Source organism: Phoca vitulina, unplaced genomic scaffold, assembly GCF_004348235.1.
Source record: "Phoca vitulina isolate PV1807 unplaced genomic scaffold, GSC_HSeal_1.0 scaffold2, whole genome shotgun sequence".
Taxonomy (NCBI): Eukaryota; Metazoa; Chordata; class Mammalia; order Carnivora; family Phocidae; genus Phoca; species Phoca vitulina.
The window spans coordinates 64,941,969-64,963,643 of NW_022589705.1; the positions used below are offsets into that span (position 1 = coordinate 64,941,969).

At 56.4% G+C, this 21,675-nt stretch overlaps 1 protein-coding gene across 2 annotated transcripts; it reads right to left on the minus strand.

Annotated features, from left to right (window-relative positions):
* Window positions 1-14,755: 14,755 nt before the first annotated feature.
* On the minus strand, window positions 14,756-20,626 carry DMBX1 (diencephalon/mesencephalon homeobox 1). 2 transcript variants are annotated; one of them, XM_032416945.1, is made up of 4 exons: window positions 20,464-20,626; window positions 16,634-16,812; window positions 16,026-16,374; window positions 14,756-15,234 (listed from the first exon to the last, which is right to left on the minus strand). In XM_032416945.1, the coding sequence occupies exons 1-4, from the start codon at window positions 20,615-20,617 to the stop codon at window positions 14,783-14,785; spliced, it is 1,134 nt and encodes a 377-aa protein (XP_032272836.1). In that variant the 5' UTR covers window positions 20,618-20,626; the 3' UTR covers window positions 14,756-14,782. The 2 variants fall into 2 exon arrangements, with proteins under 2 accessions (XP_032272836.1, XP_032272835.1); XM_032416944.1 differs by having other exon boundaries at window positions 16,634-16,829; window positions 20,466-20,617.
* Window positions 20,627-21,675: the final 1,049 nt, after the last annotated feature.

A 21,675-nucleotide genomic window follows, 5' to 3' on the forward strand; every position in this document is an offset into this window, starting at 1 on the left:
GAAGTGCTGTGCAGAAAATCACAATAAGGGACTTGTTGAGTGGCTGGGGAGGTCTTCTCTGAGAGGTGACATTTAAGCTGAGCTCTGACGGACAAGAGTCAGCCACGCACAGGTCTAGGGCAAGAACATTTCAAACTCAGGAAATGGCCAGTGCTAAAGGCCTAAGGTGAGAATGAGCTTCGCCTCTGTGTGTCCGGTCAAGAAAGAAGGGCTGTAGGGACAGGGGTGGGAGATGCAGTTGGGGAGGATAGGGGAGGGGGCATGCTGCTCAGCTCATGTATAGCTTAGTAAGCCAGGGTGCAGGGTTGGGCTTTTATTCTCAGTGAAGTGGAGCCACTGGAGGGTTTTAAGCAGAGAAGTGACATGGTCTGATTTATGATTGTAAAGATCGCTCTGCCTGCTGTGTGGAAAATAGAGTGTTGAGGGGCAAGAGAGAAAACGGGGCGGGTTGGGAGGTTATTGCAGTGAGAGATGCTGGGGGCTGGGACTGGAGTGGTGGCTGGGAAGTGGACAGATTCTACACCCATTTTTGAGGTCTCCCTGTTGGAGAAGTTCACGAGGAGTGAAAGAGAGAAATCTAGGAGGAACTTCTAGAATTTTGGTTTGAGCAGCTGGGCACAGGGTTGGGCAAGAGCCAGGGCTGTGGTAAGGTGAAAGGTCTGTTAACCCAGTGGAGCTGTCCTGGAGTTGCTGAGTTCCGGAAAGAGGATACGAATTTAAAAGCCATTGGCATATGGGTGGTGGGGAAGCTACGAGTCTAGATGAGGCAACTGAGGAGAGGTGAAGACCGAGAACTCAGAATCTAGAATAGTCTAGAATAGTCTAGAAACCTCTGGATCTAGAGGAGGGAAGGAGCTCTGAATTGCCGAGCTATGAATCTCGCCTAACCTTCTGCTGATAGAAGTGCCTTTCTGATGAGGTCTGTGGTCTAGGAGTTAGGGATTCAGGAGAAGTGAGTAGAATGTGAGCTCCAAAAGATTAGCAGTTCTGCTCTGCACTCAAGTACTCACCTGCCATTAGATATTTGTTGAATGACCGAATGAGTAAAAGGTGTGGATCTTATCCCACGGCCAAGACCAGAGGTCTCCGGTAATAGAGTATTATTAAGATGCCCGCTCTGGGCAGAAAAGGAGAAAAATCTCCTTACGTGTGTGGGAGTTCCCCTGAACAGACCAATTCCTGTTTTCTGCTTCTTTGTGGGAGGTAGGGTGACACAGGAATATAGAGCTGGCTAGATGGGCAATGATGGATACTCTTGGGGGCCAGGCTCCCAAAAGTAGGAAATGGCCCGATAGATTGGCTAAGCCTCGGGAAATTGGCACTGCTAAGGAGGGCCACCAGAGGGCACCCTGGGCACATGACAGGGGATAGAGACCGCTCAGCCCAGCCAGGCTGCACAACTTTGCCTTTTCCCCTTCTGAGGGCCAATGCCCCGAGGAAGAGGGGGAGCAAGGAAATGGGCATATAAGAGGTAGGGGGTGTTAAGTCACCCAGATTTACTGACACCTCCAACCCTGAAACCTGACATTATAGCAGGAGGCCTGACTCTGGACAAAGACAGCCTTTATCAAGGTCACAGGTAAGTCCTGAGTCTGGTCATAGACTGAACCTTCACCTTGATCTTAGACTGAGCCCTCACCCCAGTCCATACTGAGTCCTAACCTAAATCTGGTCACACTCTCAGCCTTGACCCTGCCTGGTCGCTACACGGAATCCTGATCCTGATCTTAGACTGAGTTCTGACTCAGTCCATTGACTAAACCCTGATCTTTTATCAAAGATTGAACCTTGACTTGGGCACAGACTGAGTCTTGATCATGGACATATATTAAGCCTCTATTCTTGTGACAGACTGAATCCTGACCCTGATCCATACACTGAGCCCTCAATCTGGTCCCAACCTGAACTCTGACCCTGATCCATACATTGAACCCTGACCCTGGACAAAGACTGAATTTTCATCCTGGTCACAGACTGAGTCAGGTTTCAGCCCCAGAAGGAAATAACTCCTAGAAATACTTTTGAGGGTAAGAGAAGGAATTCTGGGTCTCTGAATCGTCCAGAAACTCCTGGACATTGGACCCCTGAGAGGCCAGGCAGAGAAAGGCTGTCCAGGACATGAGGAAGGAAGGACAGCTGGGCCTTCTCCAGATACCCCTGGAGCTCCGGGTGGGGACTTCCTGCCTGCTTGTGTGTCTGCGGGGCCCCCAGGCTGGGAGTTTCTTCCATCTGTCCTTCTGACTCCCAAGGAATCTTGGGCAAATCCCTTTTGTTGTCTACCCCTTGTTACCTTTGAGGGACAATGTAAGGAGAAGGTGTTCTTCCATGGACCAAGCCATGACTGAGGGCCGGCAGGAAGAGAAGCCCCTTCACTCTGGGAGCTCACTCTGGCTGGTCACTCCAAATAGGCAAAGAAAAAGTGAATCATGCTCAGGGTAGCACCAGCCAGGCCTCAGCCTCAGGTTGGCAGGGGCCCGTGAGCGTGAAGGGGGTGTGGGTCAGGAAGTAGAAGTCCCAGAGGTCCCTGTACCTTCCGGGGGTCTGTTGTGTGTGAGGGCTGGGAGGTGCACAAGGGACCACACACCTGGGCCCAGGGCACACGGACCAATTCAGTTTCGGCCCTCCTCAGGGTTCAGCCTGGGCGCCTTGCCCTGCAGGCACAAGCTGGCCTCTACCAGGCCCCCGGCCAGCTCACCTTGCGAGGCAGTGAGGGCAGGAGTGGGGGCCAAGCCAGGCAGGAGCCTGGGCGGGGGAGGGGACGGCTCTAGTCAAAAAACGCTGACGCCAAAGACAATGAGCTCTCCGAGGCTGAGGCAACTCATTTGGTCCCGGCCACGCTTTATTAAATTCTCATAAACCTGTCAGGGGGGACAGGGCTCGCTTCAGTTTACCTCATTAGCCCGACACAATGACAGTGGGGGGGGGCGGGCAGAGGGAGGAGGCGGCAAGGGGAGGCCCTTGTTCAGTGCTGAGAACTGAGCCAGCCGGGAACATAATTGAATTAAGTGGCTTTTGTTAATGGTTTTTAAGACTCCGAAGTGTAAATAACATTTAGGGGCTTTCTTTTAATGGTGCTGGGGTTTTAGAGACCCAGGGAGCTTAGAAGAGGCCCAGCAGGTCCCTGCCCCTCTCCCCCACCCCAGGGGAGCCGGCAGGGGAGGCACTGAAGTTAGACTGGGAGGAGCGAGGGGAGGGGCCAGAGAAGGTTCGACAACTTCCCGGTGGGTCTTTGAACAGTGACAGGTGGTCGGTGACGCGAGCAAGGGAGGGTGGAGAGGCTGGGGCGACGGACGGTGATGACCTGCCCAGGCTGGGCTGCCACCACTGGACAAAATGGCCGGGGAGCTCCCTGGAGTGTTACTGGAGGCATGGCTTGGGAGTGTTCAGGGGACCAAGCCTCCTGGGGCACCCAGTGCTCATTCCTCACTGATGGGTCACGGGACTCTTGAGGTTATGGGCTTTATTGCTTATTGCCAGTGGGAGGGGCTCCCCTTGGGAGGTGGTGAGCCCCTCGTCACGGCACATGTGGGAAGGCTGTGCTGGTGGATTGCACTAGAGCCCGGGTCTCCTAAGGGAGACTGGACTTGAACTGAGCTATAAGAACCTGCACGAAGGGGTGGGGAGCTCACTTCTCTAGGGGCACAAGGAAGGGCCTGGGGAAGCTGCGTGCAAGGAAACAGACACGTGGGCAAGTTGTTTTGGAACCCAAGCCCTGGCTTTCCTCAGTGACAGCATCCCCCTCCCTGCAAATACGACCAGGTCCAGGACTTCCCTGGGCTGGAGGTAAAGGGCTCTGACTAGATCCCAAGGAGCTGGAGGTGGGATGGGGTAGCACTGGCCCTAGGCCAGCCCACAAAGGGTTAAGGCATTAATCGCCCTGCGTGCGACAAAGGGAAGTGAGTTTTCTGATCCAGAAAGGATCAGTCCCTGGGACGCCCCATCAGACCCTTCAGCGTGAAATTACACCCCAGCAGGGGTGCCCCCCCAACTCCCCGCCTAGGCCTGGCACAGGATTAGGGTCTGGAGTCATCAGTTTAATAGATCCCACCTCGCCTCCCTACCCCCTCTCCCCCAGGAGCCTTCAGTCCTGCCTCCAGGCCTGGGCCAACTTCTTTACTCACCCACCGGCTACCTGGCTATGGATCAGTGTGGTCATTCTGGCCTCACTCTTGGTCTGGTCATTCCATCAGTCTCCTTGGCTGAACCCTGACCCCACCCATGCACTGAGCCTTGACCCCACTTCCTATTTTAGTTTCTTCATAACCCTCACTCAGCACCCCAGGTGTATTTGTTTCACTGATGATCTGGGTGTTGTCTGTCTCCCCACTAGCACTCGGGGCCTTTGGAGCAGAGCCAGTCTTGTTCAGCACTGTCTCCCAGTGCCCCGGCCCTGTCTGGCCCATAGATGGTGCTCAGGAAAATGAGCTGACTGAGTGCCTCCCATCCACCTCACGAAGACTGGGCTGTGGTCCCTAAACTCTGGACATCAATACTCCAGGGGCAGAGGTAGGAGATGAAGGCTGTGTGCCAGGCCAGGGCCACGGCTTCCGGAAGAGACAGGGGCCTAGCCTCAGCTCTTACGGACGCCAAGAGTGAGAGAGAGAAGGGAGAGGCCCTACATGGCCAGAGGGTGCTCACTCATCCTTGGGTGCCATCCCCGGAGACGCTTGCACCCACCTCCTTAGGCTGCTGCTAGGCCTTTGCCACAGAAGGGCCTCTAAGCCCCACCCGCACCCACAGCTGGGCACCCCAGCATGGGGAGAGGTGCTGGATGGAACAGTTGAGGAAAATGCCGGGGGCGGGGGGGTGATACCACACAGGACAGAAACCGCAGCAAGACATTCAGAATCCAGTGCTGTCCAAGGCCGGCAGGCAGCCCATATAGACTACCCTCCAACCTCTACACGGGACACCGAGGTGCCCAAAAAGCCAGAGCTTGCCTAAGGCCACACGGCAAGGGCAGACGGGGATCAGGTTCCCGAGGTTCGAGGCAGAACTTGTCCTTCACACCACAGCTCCAGTTCAATTGGACAAGAATGGTATTTAGGTTGAACACCAGCTGTGAGCCAGGCTTTGGGCCATGCCAAGTCCTGCTCAGGGCGTCCTGTCTGGGTGCGGCCGAGAGGGCTCAAGAGAGGGAAGGGGCTTCCTCTGCCCTGGTGTGATCAGGCAAGGCCCCCTGGAGAGGGTGGCTTGTGAATGGCTTCTAAACAACGAATAGGCTTTCCCCAGGAGCAATCAGCGGAGCAAACATGTGGGAAAGGGCACTGTGAGTGTGTGAGGTACCACATGGTTTAGTTGGACGTTCCAGAACAGGATGAATAGACATGTCCTATGGGCACAGCCCCCCAACCCCACCCCAGGCCAGGCCTGATGAGGAGGTGGCTGATTTCAGCTCAGTATGAAGAAGAACTCCACAATAGTCAGACCTGGTAATGAGCTTCCCATCCCTGCAGATTTGTGAGCAGGGGCTGGGTTTTGGTGACTCCTGCCCAAATGGGGACTGTAGAGACCCCTGCAGATGTCTATTCTCAGAACCTGCAGCAGGAATCTCCAGACCATCCCCAAGGCCAGTCCTCCAGTAGGCAACCTGCCACCCCCACCCTTGTCCATTCACTTGGGTTCAGCAGGATTCTGATGGCTAGAATGGGGAAGAAGGAGATGCGAAGGCGGGCAGAGAGACTCCTCTTCCAGCTACTCAGGGTCCTGCCTGTGTATCTGTAGCTTCCATCCAGCCCAGTCTAAGGGACTTTAGTCCAAGCCTGACTGAAAAACAGGACTAAGACCCTGAGCGGGACTTTTCCCATATCCCACAGTCCGAGACGCAGATGGGGGCTGCACGGACTTTCTCTAGGCGGCTTACAGAGGGCAGACTGAAGGTGAGCCTGAATGAGGGAAGCCTTTCAGGCCGTCCTGTCCAAGCTGCCTGCAGGGGGCCTGGGTGTGCCGGGGAGAGGCCCGGGGCTCTGAGGATGTCCTGTACCTTCCAAAAGAACTGAAACTCCCTTCCATCTGTCCCATGTTGTCAAGCATCCACCTCGGCCTGACCTGGATTCTTCCTGCGATAATGCAGCTCCTGTTTTCTTGGAGTTCTCTCCTCCGAGAGAATCTTAAAGGAAAAACCAAAGAATCTCCTCCCCGCTGGCTGCCCAGCACATCTGCATGGAGGCCAGGGGACGGATGGGGTGACCTGTGAAGGATCCAGACTTCCAGGGCTGCCAGGCTGCTCAGGTGGAGGTGGCGACAAAGAGCGGCTTTGTGCACAAACGCTCACACTCACACGCACCCGCACACGCCCCACACAAGCTCTTTCCAAGAACCGCTCTCCAAGCCCAGTTGCCAAGATAAAGGAGCCACTGGGCGGTCAGCCCCCAGGAGGAAATATCGCTCCTGTGGCCTTTGTTGTTCAAAGGGCTTTGCGAAATCTCCAGACTCCTCTTGGAACCGATCCCGGGCTGAGGTGGCGGTTTCCCCGCAGCTGGAGATGTAGGCAAGGACTTCGAGACCTCCCAGGCCTGGCAGGGGGGAGGAGAGCCCCAGGGGGCCAGGCTTGGAGTCCTGAGCAGCATGGCAGCTTTAATCCTTCACTTCCATTCTTAGCTCACTCAATTCCCACAAGCCTGGGGGTAGGCAGAGATCTCCCCATTTTATAGTGACAAAACAGAGGTTCAGAGAAGCCTACAGTTTATTAAACAGCCCCACAGGGAATTAATGCTAGGAATGAAACTGACTTGGCCCCAGTCACAGACTTAGCTCAGCCCATTCTGAGCCCCAACTCTGACCTCTAATTGAGCTGTGACTTGCCCTAGACTGACTGAGCCCTGCCCCTGGCCTTGGCTGATCCCTGATCCCAGCTACACAGAGCGCTTTGACCCTGGCCCCTAACGGAACTACAGCCTACCCCAGACGGATCCCTGATCCTAGCCTCAGATTGCCTCTCCTGTTAGCTGTAAACCTCATGAGGTCAGAGGTCTGTGCTCCTCATTCACCCCCCTACTTTATGTTTCTATATGTGTGATTACTCGAATAATCTCTATTTTACCTATTAGACTATATATAGGGCCAAGGAGCTGAATCCATCTTGTTTGCCAGCACTTAGTATTGTAATAGCAATAAATAACAAGTATTTATTGAGCATTTAGTAAATGTCAGGCTTTGTGCTGTTTTACAGATGCTATCTCATCTAATCCTCACAAAGAACCCTGAAGTAGGTGTTATCCTGAGTCCATTTTACAGATGAGGACACTGAGCCCTAAGGTCACACTAGGAGGAGGGATATAGAAGTACAGGATGCTCTTAGTAGTTCCCTCATGCATCACATTCAGCTGCCTGGTGAGGGCTGGGGGCAGAGAGGGAAGCCTCAGCTGTGAGAGGAAGAGGGCAGGTGCAAAGCGTTGAGAGCCTTCTGGAGACTGAGTTTCTGAAGCTACGGAAGGGCCAGGTGAGGGGCGCCTGGGTGGCTCAGTTGGTTAAGCATCTGACTCTTGATTTCAGCTCAGGTCATGATCTCATGGTGAGATGGAGCCCTGCATTGGGCTCTGTGCTCAGCAGGGAGTCTGCTTGGAGATTCTCTCCCTCTGCCCCTCCCCCATCTCTCTTTCTCTCTCTCTCTCTCAAAAATAAATAAATAAATCTTTAAAAAAAAAAGTGGGGCGACGGGTGAGTCGGACGGAGGGAGATTGTGATGAGGGAGCCAGACCAGCTATATGATTTGTGGAGTCCAGTGCAAAATGAAAGTGCGGGGCCCTTGTTTAAAAGTGAAGGATTTCAAGATGGCAACGTCAGAACATTCTAGGGCTTGAGGGCACAGGCCCACGAAGGCAGCCCTGGGAGGGAGGACGGTGGGTGAAGGTGGACGTGGGGCTCGGGGGACATGAGTGTCCGAGGAGCAGCTCGAGCCGAGGACGGACTCACCCGTGGGCATCTGGGCGGGATCCTCAGCAGGCGGCCGGTGCGGCCAGGGAGGCCCGCACGTAGAGGGGAGCTGGTGCCGCTCTCTGCGCGTTCAGGGGCGCCTGTCTGGAGTGTAAACTGAGAGGAATGCACGCCTGGGGGTGGGGTGAGTGTGTGCGGAACATCCAAGCAGCAGACTGTGGGCTGTGTGTCTGAGGGCTTGTGTGGGAGGTGTGTCCAGGAGTAGGGAAGAGACAGACACCCTGAAATTGTGGAGTCCAGTCCAAGTCAGCATGTCCCGTGTGTATGAGAGAGAGGATGTGGGGGGGGGGTGAGGGAGGGAAAAGGTATGTGTGTAATTGTGAGTGTACGGGAGTGTGCGTGTGAACGTATGCATATCCCCACCCACCCTCCTGGGCCCTGGTCTGTGTTGCCTTCCCTGTTGTGAGGGGCTCCCAGGTGAGGGCGTCCCCCAGCCCAGCCCCCAGGCCTTTGTGAGGCCAGAAGCTCCCTGAGACATTCCAGCCTGCCCTAGGGTGGGCAGGGCCACAGAGCTGCTTCCTAGGCTGCTGGGGTGATCCCGGGCCAGTGGTGTCAGGTTCCCGGGCGGCCAGGCCCTCCCTCTGCAGCCCTCTGAGGGCCTTTGTTGGAAGTTCAGACAAACTTGTCAGGGGGGCGGGCAGGAGGCCACCTCCTAATCGGCTTTCCCAGAAGGGAGAGGGGAATGAGAGATTGGAGGTGGAGGGGGGTGGCGCTCCAGTCCCCGAAGCTCTGTGGGAAAGAGGGGGGGAGGGGTAGGCCTAGCCTTACTGGCCCTAAAGGGGTCCATCCCCCACGACCTCTCAGGAGGTTCTCTGTCCCCTGGGCCCCTGAGGGACTCAAAGAACACTGAGGCCAATGCCTAAGAAAAGGAAGATTTGAGGGGAAGCTTCAGGGAACCCCCCACTGCCTTTCTCATCTCACCCACGACCGGCTGTCCCCATACCTGCTGCATGCCAGGCGCTCAGCCCCTCGGCCTCTTCCAAGGCTTTCTCCTCTTTACCTCATCTGAGCCTCCCAGGAAGCAGGCTGGACATAGTTAACGATTCCCATTTAACAGAAGAGGATACGGAGGACCAGAGAGGGGCAGTTATTTGCCTTAGTAAACAGCAAGCTGAGAGTAGCTTGTCCCAACTCCATAATAGAATCTTCTTTTCCTCGTTGCATTTCCCTGAGGTCCCATCCTCAGAGTCACTCTGTGTGATCTCATGTAGTAACGAGGCTTCATTCGCCATGTCTGTGTTAACAACCACCAAGGTTAAGAGCGTGGATTCTGAGGTTAGCCAGGGTCACACCTTGGTTCACTTATGACTAGCTGCGTGGCCATGGGCAAGCATTGAACCTCTCTGTGCCTCAGTTTCCTCATCTGTGAAATGGAGATAATAGTACCTACCACGTAGAGTTGTGTGAGGATTGGGGGACTGAATATTTGTAAAGTACCAGGCACAGGAAAAGTGCTATGTAGTATTTGTTAAATAATTAAAGTCTAAGTCAGCAGTGCGAACAACTCTCCTCCTGAGCCCTGGTCCAGTACACTCCATCTTCCCTTGAATAAATAAATGAAAGGCTCCTCAACTGCCACAAACAAGGCCAGAATGGGCTCCGGCTCATTTCCTCACAGGCACCCCAGCCCAAGTGTCTCCATCTACCATGTGGCCAAACCAGAGAGACTCAGGAGCATCCTTGACCCTTCCCGTGCCTACCACGGTAGTTCTACTTCCTACATTTCTCATCAAGCTGACCCCTTCTCCCCTGCCCTCTCCTCCCGGTCCACATGGATGCACCCTCCTCTCAGCAGGACATGACAACTGCCTCCCCTCTGGTCTCCCAGCCTCCTCATGAACCACCATACTACGAAGAGATGGGGAGGGTGGGTTTACTAAAATGCAGTCTGATCACCCCACTCCCCTGCTGGAAATAACTTTTAATGTCCCCCACGGCCCTTGGGGTGGAGTCCAAGCTCCCAGCCTCTCTTTCCATTCTCAGCCCCTGACTGCCCCCCACCATCCTCAAGCCCCACCCAGACAGTCCCCTTGCTCCTCCAGGTTCAGGGCCTCACCCAGCCAGCTCAGTCCTGCAGCTCCGTATGTGCCCCGCCTCTCCCAGGACCCTCTTCTCTCTTGCCTCCTGGTGAACACTGGACCTAGGAAGCACAGCTCAGAAGTCTTTCTCCCAAGGGGCCTTCCTGGCCTCCCCAGGCTGAGCTAGGGACCTTTCTTCTGTACTCCCAGAGCTCTCCATTTTTTGAATCCGAAATCACCCTGTGTTGTAACTGTCTTGAGAGCATGTTTTCCTCCCTTGCGTCTATGTCCCCAGCCCCCAGCACAGGGACAGGCATAGGGCAGATGCTCCGTAAGTGTTGAGTAGATGAGGGATTCAAACTGCGGGATTCCCGGGGCACCTTCTACACCCGGGAACGTGTGTTCTGTGGGGCTGACGCATGGAGGAGGCATCCCAGTGGCTCAGGTCTGGGAGGAAGCAGTGGGAGATTTGGGGCAGACATTTGATCTGCCAGCCTCTCATAGGGAGGTGGGAAGGCAAGGTGAAGGGGGGTGCCCCCCCACCACCCTAATCCACAACCACACTGGGGAGAGAGGAATGCGTCTCCTGGGGTCGGCAGCGACCAGGGAAGTGGGGAGGTCAGGGCCCTCCCAGGGTCCCCGCGGCCTGAGGCACCTGCCCCCCGGAAGTGCGGCCGGCAGCTCGCTGCACACTATTAGGGCCTGCAGGGGTTCTACCGGGGAATCTCCAGAGGGGACTCTCACCACCCCCAAACCCCAGCCCTGAGACTGCACTCCTCCTTCTGGCTCAGGGGCCCTGTGCAGACACTCCGGAACCCCAGGGAAGGGCCGTGAAGGCTGAGTGGGGAAGCTGGCCTGTCATCTTTGCCACAGAAACGCATGCGCGCACACACACACACACACGCACATGCACGTGCACATGCACACGCAGACACTTAGGAATTCATGGCACAGGTTCTCCTACATACATATAGACTTATAGGCTATAATCACACACACACCCCCTGCTCACCCTGAGCTGGAAGGACCTTCATAAATCTCTAATCCATCCTGCCACCCTGAGCAGAAATCCCTTCTTCATTCTCTGATTGTTCATCTCTGAGGACAAAGAGCTCACTCCCTCCAGAGGCCACCCATCCCACTGGAGAACAGCTCAGGCTTTAGGTCCAAATGTGCCTTCCTGTCATCCCCTTTTGGTCCTGGCTCACTTGCTGTTTCCATGGAATCCCCTGCCTCTCTCCGCCCTACAGACCCATCGTCCCAGGCTACCGTGCACACCCCCAGCTGCCCCTGCGCCCACCACCTGTGCTGTGGTCTAAGCAGCCCACAGAAGATGGGAGCCCCCCACCCCGGCTCCTCTGTTCCCCACGAACACTCCAGAGTGGCATAACAGCTACAGATGGAAAGGGCCACGGAGAGAGCCACGTGGCCAGCCTGCCTCCCCCGCTTCTCCCCCACCGGCCCCAGCACTGGACAAGCAGTAAGTAGACCTTGAGACAGCTGCCCGCTCAGCCCACTGCAGGCATCTCAGGGAACGAACCTGGACCAAGGGCTGTGCTGCTGGATTCTTTTATTAGCCAAGAAGGACAAAGAACAGGTCACAACATCACAGGAAATCAGACAGACGGACGGATCACAGGACAGAGCGTCATGCTGCACTACGCAGGAGACAGGGCAGGGAGGGGGAAATTTGAGTCTTGTTTTTTTCAACTAACAGAATAAATAAATATGGTACACAGTGTTTTTGCCACGGCCTGGCACGACCTCTAAGCACAAATGGTCACAAAACGGCTAGTGTGGAAAGCAGTCTGTCCAGCCCGCTAGCTGCGGAGTCAGGGTGGGGGCCCAGGCCCCTGGACCATGCTCTGGGGGAGTGAAGAAGCAGGGAAACGGAGACCTCAGATAAGAGGGAGAGGTGAGGAAGGAGGCTTTCCTGGAAGGAACAGTCAGAGACAGAGGTTCGGGGTGAACCAGCAGGCCTGGGGAAGGCCTCCATCTCAGGTGCAAGGGGCCCACCGCAAGCCCATACCCTCGGGCTCCTGTAGGAGACACGCAGTACGCCCTCCTCTCACTCTCTAGCCGCTTTCAGGAACTCAGGCTGGTCCCCTAAACTAGGTTGACATCCGCCCTGGGCGGGGGATCATGCACACTCTCCCTGCCCTCTCTGGGCTGGTACAATTGGCTCAATTGAATGAGGAAGTGTTGACAAAGATCTGAGGGAAGCTGGCTGAGCCTGAGGGGGTCCTGGCTCCAGCCAGGAGAGAACATGGCTCCAGGGTGGACTTGCCCCTTAGGAGGTCAGGGGAGGCTTCCTGGAGGAGGTGGTGAGGTCCAGAGCTGTTGGATTCCAAGGCCCACTGACAGTCACCTGCATCCAGGGACTGTGAGAAACATCCGTGCCCGTGCCCGGTCTAGATGAAACTTTTCATTTCAGAAACAGATCTTCCTGGAACTGATCCCAGAAGACAAACCAAAAATCCCTTATGTCTAGAGTCTCCACACCCCTTCAGTCCTCCTGCCTAAGTCTCTTTTCTTCTGATGCTCCTGTGGCTGTTGGATTCACCTTCCAAATCCCAGATCCCAGATCCGGGTTCAACTCATCCCCCCTTCCCCCACCTGCCTGTCTTGGTGCTTGCCCCATCAGGGTGAGGTCTTTAGCCTGGATTCAAGGCCCTCAGCCCCACCTCTCATGAAACCAGGGCCCCCTGCCCCACCGTCCACCTAGTCTCACTCCATTGCCTTGTTCAAATAGCTTTCCTGGCCCAGGCTACCATCCCCCTCACTTTTTTCCCATCCAAAGCCTTCTCCATTGGCCCCAGCTCAGATAGACACCCCTCCACACCAAGGATGATGGGCATCATCTACTCTGCAAACCAATCCTACCCGGCACCAATAGACAGCCCCCTGCCCCTCAGCACTGGGAGAGGAGACACACCTTAGGAATCTGTACCCTGGTTTCCAGATGTGGTTTCTCTAAGCAGGGGGTAGAGGGTTCAGTGGTGAGCCACAAAGGGTTGGGGATCATGACTCGGAATCTGTGCAAGCCACTCCCCTCCCCTTGCCCTGAAACCCTGACACTATGTGAAGGCACGGCGATGGGGCAACCACAGAGCCTGGCACTGTAGCTCAAGAAAATCAGGATCCGATCCAGATTTTCTCAACTAGAAGGGACCCATTCTATGTATTGGGAGACTGAGGTCCAGAGACTGGCCGTGCCCATGCAGAGGCTTGCACCTGCACCACTCACTGCTTCACAGCAAGGCAATGGTAATTTTCAACTCAACCACTGTACTTTCGAGAGCCTTTTTGTTGTTGTTACTGTTGTTGTTAGTTGAACTAAAAACTTCTGCCCTGCCAGGGCTGTGAGCACGGACATGCAGAATGTTAGAGCTTGACAGGACATTACCGGCCATCTCATCCAGACCGGAAACAGGCCCGCCGCTTGGGAGGGGAGGTTGCTGAGCTGGGTCCCTGGCCATGAACAGGAGGACACCTTTCCGTGTCAGCGACTAGCTGGCCGGAAGCCCTCACTGCAACAATTGGCCCCAGGACGCACGTCAGCGGAGGCAGAGACTGCGCGCTGTGGTGTGGTTTGCACTTACTGTGATCAGGAGTTAAAATTCCGCCTTCCTTCCTGGCTCAGATGCACCCCTGCGATGGACTCTAACTGCTGAACCTGGAGGCCAGGTGGTGGGAGAGGAGAACCTGCCCCTGTTCCCCTGGAGAGACCTCTCTCTGAGAGCAGCCCTCCCCCCTGCTGCCTCCCTCAGCCAGAGAAGTCTCACCAGAGAGTTCTAGAGCCCTGTGGTCAGTCCTGGCTGAACGCCAGCAGCAGGTCTCTTCCTGGAGCTCTTAGGGGCAGGGATGCCGCCCTTCTACTGCCTGCCTCAGCCTGACTCCTGCCTCCATTCCCCTCCTCCTCGAGCTTGGGAATGGGGCCTCAAGGCTGGGAAAAGAGAGAGAAGAGAACGTGACTCGTGACCGCTTCTAAATGCCAGGCCTGAGGGAGGGCGGCGAAGGGGGCCAGCTCCAGGGGCAGCAGGGTCTCCAGCTGGGGCCTCCCACCCCCACTGGGGATGGAAAGGAACAGCAGTCTAGAGAGGGCCCGTGCAGGGAGGAGACGGGCAGGTGGGAAGAGGCAGGAGGCGAGGGACAGGAAGAAGCAAAATTACTAAGAGTAAAAAGTCACAAAGCCTGGGGATTGACAACACCACACAGCCAGGACCAAAGAAAGAAAGCAGGAGTGGGGAGAAGAGACGTGGGCCAAGGTCCAGAGCAGGGAAGCTGGAGGCTGGGGAGAGCGGGGTAGGCAACCCGACAGAGGCAGGTCAGGGAAGGAGAGGGTGGAGAGAGACAGAGGAGAGCCAGAGAGCGATGTGGAGGCCGGAGGTGGAGGCAAGGGCTGCAGGGGGCCTGGGGCAGGTAGGTGGGGGCCTGAAAATATAGCTTTAGATATTTATATTTATAGCTCACATTCCACACATCGACTTACTAGGAGGCAGAGGGGAGGGAGGGCAGGCAGGGAGGAGACCGGGCTGGGGTGAGGATCTGGCCATGAGGGCCTCACTCCCCTGCAGGAGGCGGCAGGCGCCCTGGCCTCGCCTCCCCCCGCCCAGTTTGGCCTCCACGGGATCCAAGCAGGGCCATGCAGAGGGCGTGCGGGTGTGCGCTTCACCTCGGGCGGGGGCTTGGGGAGGGGGACAGGGAGCAGGACTCCAGGGCCCCGGGATCCCTGGGCTCATAGAGTTAACTCTTTGCAAGCCATCTGGGGATAACCCTGGGGCTGGGAGGGGGCACCCAAGACCCCCGGCTGGGTTGGAGGCCAGCAGTCAGTTGGGCAGCGTATCGAGTCCCAGAGAGGCCGCGTGCTGCTTGGCCCGAAGCCGCAGGTTCTCGATGCTCGTGGTTTTACTGTTCAGGGTGGCCGAGGCAGGTGCCAGGCCGGCCGGGGGCGCGGGCAGCAGTGGGGACCCCCACACGCCCTGGTGGGCAGCGGCGGCTGCTGACAGGGACTGGTAGTAGGACTGGCAGTGCAGTGAGCTCAGGGGGGCCATGTTAACGCCCAGGTAGGGCACGGCAGCAGCGGCCGCAGCAGCAGCAGGGGCCGGGCCCCCGACTTCGAAGGATGAGTAATGCACGAGGTTGTTGGTGGCCGCCATGTGCTGGCGGAATTGCTCCTGCAGACGGAAGAGGCTCAGTGGGGAGGAGGAGTAAGAGCGGGAGGGGCCCAGGAGGCCACCCCCGGGGGCTGCAGGAGCCAGGGCCAGGCTGCCTGGGGAATCTGCAAGCAGAGAAACCGAGAACCAAGGACTCAGGACAAGGACAATGGTCTTCCAGGGGGGTTCCCTCAGACTTCCCACCCCCTCCGCACTGCAGACAAGACAGGTGTTGGCTGAAACCATATCCACTCATCTCAGACAAGGCACCTGCTGAAGCATCCCTCAGGATCCTGGGAGGGAGGGACCCAGGCTTCCTGGGGTGGGGGGGCAGGAACCCTGCCAAGGCCCCCATGTCTGACTTCTTGGGGATACTCCTTTTCTTTTCAAGAACTGTCACCTTCCCTTCCCCTCTCCTGTCTGTGGCTCCTCCCACCCACCAGCTCTCTGCCTGGGCTCAGGATTTGTGTCTGAGATAGGCCTCATGCCACAACTCCGTTCCTTCAAAAACATGGTTCTGAGTCTCTGCCGCGTGTGAGAAGCCCTGGTACCAATGTGGTATTCACCCAATAGGCACCGCTTTGTCTGTACTGGTTGTTAAATACCTTCATATTTCCATGATGGTTGATTAATAGCTTTTGCCCCGAGCTCCCCAAGTCCCCTCCCCTGCCACCAAATCCCTCCCCAGAACCCCCAAGACTTTCCGAGGATTCAGCAACTGAAGAGTGAAGAACTGGCACAGGCCTGCCAGGGCCAACTCCCCCAACGGGCCATGCCCTAGTGCCCTGTGTTAAAAGCTGATTCTCCCCGCTCCTCTGATCCACCTCATGTTCCCAGGCCCCTGTCCCACCGGATCTGGCTGTCCTCCCTGGGCTGGGCCCCTGCCCACCCACCCACCGCACCTGCCAAGCCTCACCTGCCTTGGGGCTGCCCCTCTTGCAGCCCAGCCCCTTGCTCTCAGCCCCAGGGCTCTTCTCAGCTTTTGGATCCCCGGCCCCTGCCCGGGGATCCTCCTCCCGGTCTGGCTGGTCCTCAGGGGCTGACTCACTGGCCGACTGCTCAGATAGGCTCAGGTGAAGCTCGGCAGGGGGGTCACCACTGGGCAGGCTTGGGGGCTGTTCAGTCTCCAGCTGGGTGTCTGGGGTTGGGACCTCTGTCTTGCCTTCCCCTTGGGAGCCCTCGGCCTCCTTCTGCTTCTGGAGCTGCTCTTTCTGCAGGCTGCGCTGCTTCTTCCGGAACTTGGCCCTGCGGTTCTTGAACCACACCTGGGGATGGGAGAGGAGCTGTAGGATGTGGCACTGGGTGCTCTGGGAGGGGAGGCGCATGATAGCATTGCTGCCCACACCTCCCAGGAAACACGCGCCCTCGATCGCTTCCCAGACTCCCCGGCTAGCACTGCAGGCCTTCACGGAGAGAGCAGCTCCGCCGCACTCGGGGCCGAAAATGCCTGCTCGGCGGCAGCAGGAAGCAGACTGATGGGCTGGTGCCTGTCTGCAGGGTCTCCTCAGAGGAACGGGGCCCTACCTGCACCCGGGCCTCCGGCAGGTTGGTGCACATGGCCAGCCTCTCACGCATCACCACATCCGGGTAGTGGGTCTTCTGGAAGGTCTTTTCCAGGGCCTCAAGCTGCTGAGCGGTGAACGCCGTGCGGCTGCGGCGCTGTTTGCGGTGCTGGGAGCCATAGCGGGCCTCCAAGATGATGTCTTGAAATGTACAGCCGTTGGAGGGCAAGGAGAGGGGGCCCATTTAATTATGGGAAATGGGTTTTGAATCTTACTTTGCTCTGACCCCCCTGTGGACACCCGGGCCCTGGCAGAGCCGGGTCCTGACCCTTTCCCCTCGGAATTCACCCATCTTCTCTCCATATGGCTTGGGTTCCAGGATCTCCCCACGGCCACATTTGCCATAAGGACCACAGAGCTCTGACTCATCTCCATGAACCTCTGTTAGGAATATGGTTGACAGGGTCCTCGTCTGGTTTGGCAGTGGGTGGGTAGGTAGGTGGACATTGCTCTAAGATCCTTAAAGTCCTAGGATGTTATGAGTATAATATTTTAAGACCACACGACACTAATAATCTGTACATCAGTGTCACTAAAGGTTCCAATATCCCATGACCCTTAGATTCTGGGTACCGGCAGAATACTGGCCCCTGGCTATGTGGAGCCAGGCTGGCAGCTGGGACGTATCTGCAAGGTCCAGTTAGGGGAGGTCTGACCGGTAGCCCTAATTCACTGGTACTTGATTCTATGTCGTCTGGGTATGACTCTCGTTATCCCAGTTGTTCTATGCGTCTCTGACGGCAGGACCTGAGGCTCCTGCTCTCATGTCTCCTCAACAGAAAACCTGGCTCTGGCAGGACCCTCAGAGCACAGGAAAGTTTTTGCATCTAGTCTTGCCCCTTTTGGCTGCTTCTTCAAAGGAGGACAAAAAGACTAAGTTCTAACCACCGCAGGTTTGGAGCGGAGACAGAGCTGGTGGACCACTGCTTCTACAGTCCTGCTCGCACGGTGGTAACATGAAGACAACTCAGGGGGCGCCTGGGTGGCTCAGTCAGTTAAGCGTCTGCCTTCAGCTCAGGTCATGATCTCAGGGTCCCGGGATCAAGCCCCATGTTGGGGTCCCAGCTCAACGGGGAGCCTGCTTCTCCTTCTGCCTGTGCCCCTACCCCCACTCATGCTCTCTCTCTCTCTCTCTCAAATAAATAAATAAATAAAATCTTTAAAAAGAAGAAGAAGACAAACTATGAGAGATGATGGACTCTGAAAAACAAACTGAGGGTTCTAGAGGGGAGGGGGGTGGGAGGATGGGTTAGCCTGGTGATGGGTATTGAGGAGGGCACGTTTTGGGGCGCCTGGGTGGCTCAGTTGGTTAAGCGACTGCCTTCGGCTCAGGTCATGATCCTGGAGTCCCGGGATCAAGTCCCACATCGGGTTCCCTGCTCAGCGGGGAGTCTACTGCTCCCTCTGGCCCTCCCCCTCTCATGCTCTCTCTCTCTCGTTCTCTCTCTCAAATAAATAAATAAAATCTTTAAAAAAAAAAAAAAAAGAGGAGGGCACGTTCTGCATGGAGCACTGGGTGTTAATGCACAAATAATGAATCATGGAACACTACATCTAAAACTAATGATGTAATGTATGGGGATTAACATAACAATAAAAAAAAAGATTCTTAACTATAAAAAAAAAAAAAAAGAAGAAGAAGAAGAAAGAAAACAACTCAGGATAGAGGTCTGCCCAGGGCTGGTGTCTAGGATCCAGCCCTCCTGCTTCACTAGACTCCGGTGGATGGACAATAACCTCTCTCCCCTGCCTCCCATTGCTGACAAATGGATCCTGGGCTGTCTACATTGAAGAGAACCCGAGCTGTGTCAGGCTCTGATAGGGCTGCCAGGGTCCTTCCCCTGTACTCCAGGGATTGGGGAGACATCCACAACGCCCTAAATGAGGAAGGACACAACTGGGTTTCCAGAAAGGCTCAGACTTTGGGTTGCTCTTTCAGCTTCAAGAGGGAGCCCTGAACCTCTCACAAATTGGCACTAATCCCAGCCTGGACTGAGCTCATGCTGGTTACCTGGGGACTGGGGACCCCTCAGTCAGCTGAACCCTGGTTGAGGGAGCAAGAGTTCAGCATCCTGCTACCGGCTCCAGGGACCAAAAGGGTGGGTGATCACAGGGGAGGCCAGGCGGTCTGTCCCGTTCCCGTCAGCAGAACTTTCTGCCAGAAGGTGAGGCCTCCAAACAAAGGCCCACCTGGAGCTCATGTCCCTCCTTCTTGAGAACTGGAGAATGGGGGTAGAGTGCTAACAATCCAGGCCTTCTGCCCCCACCAGCAGAGGGGAGCCCCCATCCCCAATTCCTCTCTGAGTCTAGCACACAGTGAGAAGCCGGTGTCTCCACCAGGATGGACACAGGGAATTCACTGCCAACCAGGGAAGCAGCCAGTCAGGACAGGACTGTACCCACATGCCACACTGGAGACTCATGTCCCACGCTGATCTAGAGAAGGTAACCAGGGGCTCCGTTTTATCCACTGAGCCCCGCCCCAAGGCCTGGCAGGGGCTTGAGGAGTGGGAATGGCCGCCTCACCCTCCCTTCCAGGCCCGCACCTCTTCCCCAGCAGGGTCCTCACATCTCATCCCTTTTCTGTGCCTTTGCTCCCCTCACCAACGGCCTGGCTCCAGCCCCACGGCCTGCAGGAAGTCCTCTCTGACTACACCAGCTGCCGCTGCTCTGAGCTGCCCCCCCAAACGACCCTCACCGCACTCCTGCCATGTTCTCCTAGGTGTCTAGGAGCACCGACCCCCCGGGTGCTCTCAAGCCCTCTGAGTACTGCCTGGCACAGGGCTAGGCCCACGTGGGCTCACCAGCTGCTCAGGGTTTGACCTGGGACAGGAGAGAGTGCACGGCACCCCCTCCCAGGAATCATGCCCCTAGCCTATGCTGTCAAGTCCTTCTCACGCCCAGTGAGAGGCTGCAGGGCAGGGGGCAACATTCCGTTGAAGGTGGAGGGAGACACAAGGCTGCAGCTCCCTTGTGGCCACTTACCTCAGGACTTGAGTAATAATGACTTCTGAGCACATCCCAGTCTCTGCCAAGTACTTTGCGTACGTTACCTCAAATAACTTCCCAGCCAGCCTATTGTCCCCTCTTTAGAAGGGGAGACCCAGGCTCAGAGAGGAGAGGTGAATGGGCAGATCTGCAGCGACCACAGATCCGGGACATCAAAGCTCTATTTTTAGCCATGACGTCATGTTCAATGCCCCCAGCCCCACCCCCACCTAGATTTAACCTCTCTGAGCCTCAGTCTCCTGGTCCATAAAATGGAGGTAATAACCTCTCTTCCTCGGCCTTGAATACTGTGATGCACACGGAAAGCCTCACAGAGCCCCTGGCACATCATCGGCATTCAAAACACGGGAGCTGTTATTCTTTATGTGCCTTCCTGCGCCTGAAGTGTCCTCCCTGGGCACTCCAGCCCACTTCCGGCTACTTCCCAGCTACAATCCTCGAGCCTGCTCCCTTACCCTCCCACCTCAGCCTTCGTCTGTGAGACGGGCTAACGCGTCCGCCCACCACCACAGGGCTGTTAAAGGGATCTGAAGGCTTGGGGCGGCTCCAGCGCCCAGCACAGCGCCAGCTAACAAGGAGTGCTCTGGATGGTCACACACAGATTTTGAATCGACACCTCTCTGTGTTGCTGAGTGACCTGGGACTTCCAGAGCCTCCCAGAGTAAACTTTCCCAGTGCTCCCTCCCTCCTACTGGGGACCCCCAGAGCCTTCCCACCCAGACCTGTCCTCCACCCCCAGCCCCCACCGTTCTGTCCCCAGGGTCCCATCCCCACGGCCCTTACCAGCCAGGCGCTCGGCCAGGGTAAGTGCGTGCACCGAGGGCCGGTAGTCCGGGGCGTGCTGGGCCTGCTGGGCCGCCTGCTGGTGCAGGTTGTACATGGCACTGAGGGAGTTCATGGCGTGCAGTGAGTAGCCGTTCACCCCGTAGTGCTGCATCCCGGCATGCGCCTGCAGACGGGGAAGGAGGAGAGGGGGACAGGAGACAGGGTATTGCACTCTACCCTGGGGAAGACACCACCCCCAGCCCAGACCTGGGACGCCCGCCTCAGCCCCCAGGGCTTCTGCGCCTCCATCGGAAAGCACCCCGTGCTCTGGGCTCTGGAGTCAGACTGCGTGGGCCGGAATCCTAACTGTGCCACGCAGGAGCTTTGTGACTTTGGGCAAGTCACTTCACTTCTCTGACCCTCAGTTTCTCCCTCTTCGAAATGGGGCTAATCATAGAACTTATCACATGGGTTTGTTGCAAGAATTAAGAGAAGCATTTACCATAGGGCCTGGCACATAGCGTGTGCTAAAAAATGTCAGTCATTGTGATTTATCAGCCCTGTTGCTGCTTTCCGAAGCCATGTCTCCACTTAGTCACCCAGGCGCTGCCTTATTTGTACCTGCATTGATTCACTCATACACTTACTATTCATTCAACCATTGAGGCCCACATGGGGCCAAGTCCAGGGCTGGACTGGGGACACTGAGGCATTTGACGAGATCGTGGATTAAGACCTTCATGTGCTGCACAGATGTAAGAACACTATCGTTATGACTGTTACATATTCACTACCATTACCTCCCTCTATTTACCATTTCCCCAAGAGCAACCAACCCCATTTACAGATGGGTCTACTGAGGCTTAGAGAAAGAGCAGGCACATGTGGAAGCCACACAGCCAATCCAGGGCCCAGCCCACCCACACTGCTTCAGTCTCATTCTTTGGTGGTCAAGTTATCATCCTTCCTCCTGAGATCGCCCAGCTCGGCATGAGGTCCTATCAGCCCCAGGTCTCCTCTGGACCCTCATGGTCCTCATCTGACCACCCACCCTGTGTCACCCTGAAATGGCATTTTTGGAATGTGCTCCAGTGTCTGCAGGCTCCAAAAGACACACAGGTGCTTCCTGTTTCCTGGGTGTGGGAGGGAAAGGGGGAGGGTTGCGGCAATGGCAGGTCCATTTGGTAAGAGGAAGAACTTGCCCAGGTGTCCCAGCTCCCCACCCTCACA